The sequence below is a fragment of the Punica granatum genome, chromosome 8, assembly GCF_007655135.1.
Source record: "Punica granatum isolate Tunisia-2019 chromosome 8, ASM765513v2, whole genome shotgun sequence".
Lineage (NCBI taxonomy): Eukaryota > Viridiplantae > Streptophyta > Magnoliopsida > Myrtales > Lythraceae > Punica > Punica granatum.
In genome coordinates this window covers 4,274,568-4,280,699 of record NC_045134.1, presented here as the reverse complement: position 1 = coordinate 4,280,699, position 6,132 = coordinate 4,274,568, and the positions used below count along the sequence as shown (strand labels likewise).

The 6,132-nt window shown below is 33.0% G+C and overlaps 1 protein-coding gene across 1 annotated transcript; it reads right to left on the bottom strand.

The window, feature by feature from the left end:
- Window positions 1-838: 838 nt before the first annotated feature.
- Window positions 839-3,920, bottom strand: LOC116187146 (7-deoxyloganetin glucosyltransferase-like). The gene is made up of 2 exons (XM_031515745.1): window positions 3,329-3,920; window positions 839-1,878 (listed from the first exon to the last, which is right to left on the bottom strand). The coding sequence occupies exons 1-2, from the start codon at window positions 3,855-3,857 to the stop codon at window positions 947-949; spliced, it is 1,461 nt and encodes a 486-aa protein (XP_031371605.1). The 5' UTR covers window positions 3,858-3,920; the 3' UTR covers window positions 839-946.
- Window positions 3,921-6,132: the final 2,212 nt, after the last annotated feature.

The following is a 6,132-nucleotide window of genomic DNA, read 5'->3' as shown; positions in this document are numbered from 1 at the left end:
TGTACATGTTTATTTATTTTGCGCTAGGTATCGTCAAGTTTTTTCAAAATCCATGATTGTCAAATTCATGTTTTTTTCCCCTATAAAAGTAATTTTTTAGGATGTTATTTGGATGTTAGTTTGTTTGGTACGTTTATTGCATGAATTTTTTTTTAACTATACCTTAATAGATTACGAGGTGGTACAATGGTTTATCATATATTAAAAGAATTGGGACCGAAAAAAGTAACGAAATTATCAATTTTGATATGATTTTCCTTGATAAAGAGATACACTTTGCATGTTTGACCAAGTATATTATTTAACTAATCAAAATTAATTTTTTACTAATTTATTGTTTCTAATTAAATTAGGATTCATTGATACATGTAGGTATAAGAAATTCTCAGATTGATCTGTTTCAGGCCTTACTTTTAGAAGAAGCTTATACATAATTGATAATTTGAAGATGAGTACACTCGCATCAAAGTATCATTCAACTGATATTCAAGTAAAGATATCATTTTTGCTAAGTTGATATGAATGATTTTTTTTGTAAATTGTTGATATTCCTAATATAATTCATTCAGTTTTAACTAAATTATATTTATGTATGATGTGTAAGTTTATTTAGAATAGTTACAACAAAAAAATTATTCAATTGCGTTCACACAACGCCAGTATAATTTATAGTCACGAAGTGTTTTGTTTGAGTATCAAACAAGTAAATACTAGTGATGTATAATTTTTTTTCTTTTTAAGAAAATTCTCAGTCAAGATGTATAATAAGTCAAATCATTTTCTACGTATGGAAGTACTCAAATACAAGTAAAACAAGCAAGCGACTCAGCGCTTCTGATAACTCCAAGTATTGCATCAACACGTATATTATTGAATTATGGATAAAGACATTGATTGTTGATAGATTACATAAATAAGATAATTAACGATCTATTTAGCTATAATTTCAATTTGATCCATCTACGTCACAAATGCCCAGCTCACGTACTAGTTTGACCAAATTTGTTGATGACGAACCGTGTTCGCTCGTTGCCTTGAATGCTAGTTCCTTCCAGTCCTCGGCCCTTTTCTTCATTCTCTTTCCCTTCTCTCTTTCCATCAATTCCTTCATGAGCCTCTCCACTTCTTCTCGCTTCACATCGCTGTCGATCTCTAGTCCAACCTCCCAGTCTTTACAAGCATACTTACAGTTTGTTTGTTGGTCACCGAAATAGGGCCAACACATCATCGGGACTCCGGCAGACATGCTCTCGATCACTGAGTTCCACCCACAGTGAGTCAAAAACCCTCCGACCGAAGGGTGATTGAGTACTTCTTCTTGTGGACACCATGCAGTAATGAAGGCTCTTGTCCTTGTTTCTTCATTGAATTCTGGAGGTAGTATTGCCGAGTCCCCGTTCACTAGATCTGGCCTAATTATCCATAGGAAAGGATATCCGCTGTTAGCAATCCCCATGGCAAACTCAACCAGCTGTTGAGATGTCAAAAGCGCTACGCTTCCAAAATTAATGTAGACCACTGATTTGGGTTTCTGCGAATTGAGCCACTGAAGACAGTCCATATCTTCTTTCCATAGGTTGCTCCCAATGTGCTTGAGATGGTTCTCATTTCCAGGAATTTGATCGATGAGTAACTGAAATGGACCGACTGCATAAGTAGGCCCGGAGGACATAGCCGAGAGAGCATTCAAAACATCTTGCTCAAGTGCTTCAAAGGTGTGGATGATCGTCGCAGCAGCCTTATCAAATCTTGCAACTGCATCCTTCACGAAATTGAAAAGGAAATGGTCTCGATCCGTGGTTCCAGGGAATCTGGGCATATCTCGCAGCCTCATGTTCTTCATGCAAGGAATCCAATCAATCGTTGTTTCTAAATTGTCTGCGGAACAGTTTTCAACATTCATTAAACGTTAATATTTAACAATTTTTTTATTCTATACAATATCTGGAAAAGAAAGAAAAATTTTAATTGTTTGAACAATAGATGTCTTTCACATCCAACTATAGAAATGAATAACTTTTTAAATTTTTCATAGCAGTTCCAAAAAATTTACTCCCATATCGAAAAAAGATATTCATAAAAATATTTGGGGAAAGAGTATATTAGGTGGCGTTGAAAGCTTTTGTCATTAGCAAAGTCTCTTTCAACTGGAATTCAAAAAAGTTTTTTTTACGACAAATAAATAATCAAACACTAGATTAAATAATTTAAATATGAAAATGGTATCTCATTTTTAATATGTTTTCTCATTTCCGAATGGGGATTTTTTTCCAGGGAGAGAAAGAAAGAAAAAGAATATCATTGATATATGAACTATTTCAATATATGTAAGGTTTATGAGTCATCTCAGAGAAGGCAATGTTAGAACGCATCAATACTGATTCACCCATAACTAAATAAAATCTATTCATGAAAAAAAAAATCAAGATCCTCAATATATATCTATGTGTGTGTGTGTGTATATATATATGCTGTATATTTTCAGAACATTATGTTTCCATAAACAAAGATGAGGCATATTTTAAATTTATGAGATGTTATATGCTATGAAAGGGCTGAAACCTAAATCTTAAGGACGGCCAAGCTGTTTAAGTTAAAATTTTATTATTTTTTATTGTGCAATTATGATTGGTTTTTAAAAAGTAATTAACTTGTCAAAAGAAAAATACTAAGTAAAATGAGGAAAGCCGTAGATAGATACCATCCCATTCAATTTCACATAAGGCCATATTAAAAAAATGAGTAAAAGCCAACAAAATCCGTTCTAATTATAAAAGGGCCACGTGTTCGATTTTATGTCTACAGACGTTTTTGTAATTATTAAAAAAAAGAATGGGTTTAGTACTGCAGTGTCTGCACTCAATCTCAATTGAAGGATGCATCGAAGAAGTATGTAGCATTTGATTCTTATCAATTAGATTTTTTGTATCAATTTATTTCTCTTTCCCCGGTCCATATGCTAGCTAGGTTGGAGATGTGGAATAGTAAAAATAAGTGTTTAAGGGCACGTAACAACGTGTAAGCAGAAATAGACCACACGTTAAACATAAGGGTGAGTGTTGAGAATTACAAAATTCCACATGCAAAAAATGAAAAAATATCTATGAGTTTAAATGAGATTTGAGTACCATCACTTATAAGCTCGAGCTTTTAAGTGGATATGAGCCCAAACCCGTTTAAGTCCAAATGAAAATTCAATATGGTATCAGAAGCGTAACCCATGAATTTTCATTTTCTTTTCCGATACAGGATTTTTATCCCATTTTACTTCTCAACAATAAGTCACCCAAAAAAAGAAATAACAAAAATAAATTTTAACATGGCTTACCGTTTGATGGCGTTAAACCCTTTTCCTTGAGCTGAGGAAAATGCATGATCCCCATTAGGGCACAGGCTGCAATAGAGTACAAGTGCACCACGGGGATCCCGTACTTCTCACTAGCCGGATAAGCGGTGAATGTCATGAAACCATCCGCCACGATAATAGAGACCGGGGGAAAGCCCGTAATGGAGTCTGCCCTTTCGTTGAGATCTCCGACTAGTTCGCAGAACGGCGCACCCATGACGAACCTGGCAGACTGACACAGGGAGACAACATCTTGGGTGGCGTTGGCCTCTGATGGTGGGAGCCCATCGGGTATCGTCACAAACCGGAAGCTGGCAGGGAGATCGTTCAGAAAGTTCGGGCCCCTAGCCTCGAGCAAGCGCCTGTGGTTGAACTCCGTGTTGACGAAAGTGATGTAGAGGCCTTTGTGGTGGAGGAGCTTCGCGAGCTTCAGCATGGCGCCAATGTGGCTCTGAGCTGGCAAGGGCAAACAGAGCGCATGAGGTTTCATGGAGAATTCTTCGGAAGCCATCTTCGTCTCTCCCTCGTCACCCTTACGAAATTGGAGAACTATATATACAGATGGGATATGGAAGAGAAATATATGTACAACCCTAATATATATAGTGATCTACACCATAGAAAAGTCAGAATAAAACTTCCGTCTCACATAATAATTTAATTTATAAGAAATTAGATTAAGGATGAACAAGAGAATTCCCCCGTTACACGCTAGAGGCGTAAAAGGAAAAAGTCAATATGATAGAATATAGCATTGAAAAAATGAGTAGGGGAGCATAAAATAAGGAAAGAATGAGATGAAAGATAAGGGGAAAATAATACAAATATATAATATTGTCCTTTAATGTTTTTATTTTATTTTAAATTATATTGTATTTAAATAAAAAAGAAAAAGGTTACTTTTGAATTTTTAACTATATTATAAATGAGGAGGTTGTTGCAAAATCCAACTATTGTTTAAATAATAGTATAAAATGATTGTAAATATAACAACGTAGCTATATCCACTTTTCCTGGTTTTCTTTTTCTTTTCACTAAAAAAAACATAAAGAGTCTCCGAACATCTCCTTATAAGAAAATTCTATATACATTCACTTTGTAATCATTAGCTGAACGTTACGTTATTTTAAAGTTTTCAAGTAATTTATTTATAATTCAAGTAAATTATAAGAAAAACGAGTAAGTTACTTGAAAATGAAATAATTTACTTAGGGGATTATAAAAAAATTATAACATTTATGTGCATAAACTTAAAGAGCAAACTTACGGGATTTGAAAAACGAAAGAGAAAAACCGACCAGGCTGGTGATGGTTCGTCGAAGGGTGCCATCGCCCTTGGTAAGGTCAGCAGCGGGCGGTGGTTCCCAGACAAAGGCCTCTACCATTCAATTTCCTGCTTTCTATGAAATATGAGTAAGAGCACAAAGAAAAAATTCGAAAGAAAATATTAAAAGACAACCAAATAATATCTCTTAACAGAGAAGGAAACCAATGATATCCTAAAAAAAGAGTAAAACCTATCAAGAATAACAGATGAAGAATTACTCGAGAATTATACGTATATATTCTATATTAAAGACCCATTAAGACTCTATAAATTATAAGTGAACAGATATTTTATAAATGATGACATACCTTTTGAAATATAATAACGAGAACATTGAGATTTTCGAACAACACATCGGGAATCTTTTGAGACTTCATAATGAAACTATCCAGGAGAAAAGTTTTAGAGAGAGAAGAGAGTTAAAATGAATTGTCTATGTCTACTAAATGATTTTTCTATGTTTACTTGAAAACTGAAATGCATATACAGTAGAAACAAATGCACATCTTTGAATAGTTACATCTCTTTAGCAATTACATCATTTCACAAGAAAATTATTTAATCAAATATGAAATAGTATTTGATGATTAAATTTTTTTATACTAATTTAACTATCAAATTTATCTTTTTATTAAATTATAACTTTCCCTTTATTTTTCCAATCGGATCTTTATAGTTTTATATTATACTAAAGAAGATATAATTTTTTAATAAAAATAAAAAATTAAGTGACGAATTTCATTTAGTCCTAGGGGATGCAAGGGTCTCTTGAAATATTGTTTGAAAGATGTTTCACTTGTATTATTTGAATGTAGATGCATTTACCAAAAGATACAACGTTTTCAAGAATTAATTTAGTTTTATTAATTATGTGAAGGAGCAAATTCATGCTATCATTATTTAAGTAAAGGCAAAAATATGAAGAATAGTTGGAGAAACACCTCATATTTTTATTTTTGCCATTGAAAGCGTAAAATGGTCCAAAAAACAAAGACTGTGTAAAATCGTTAGGTAATGAACATATGATAAAACAAAGTTTTGAAATTATAAATCGATATGAAAAAAATAGGACAAACGTTCCTGCAATAGAAACTAACTCGGTTGAAATGGATATGACAGGAAAAATGTCTATAAGCATTATGAAAGTATGTGACCAAAGTAATGAATCTAAAAGGATGCAATGAAAAGTCACGAGTATAAGGGTATTTTTGGAATAATTAAAATTGGAAAAACTCCTTATACTTATATATATATATATATATATATATATAATAGATTTAAGATTTTCATTTCAATATACTATACCCATTGATCTCCCTTGTAATCGAAAAAAATTTAGCAATAGAATCGATTCATAGCGGATGGCATTTCGGACCAAATGCAGAAGCCCGATAGAAATACCGAACATCATAAGATATGTTCAATGGAATAGAAACATTTGGATCAGTCCATCCGAATA

Excerpts from the sequence above, each read along its gene's own strand:
- LOC116187146 (XM_031515745.1), bottom strand. The coding sequence starts at position 3,857 with ATGGCTTCCGAAGAATTCTCCATGAAACCTCATGCGCTCTGTTTGCCC. Across the intron at positions 1,879-3,328 it reads GGGTTTAACGCCATCAAACG|ACAATTTAGAAACAACGATT; the intron begins GTAAGCCATGTT and ends ACTGTTCCGCAG.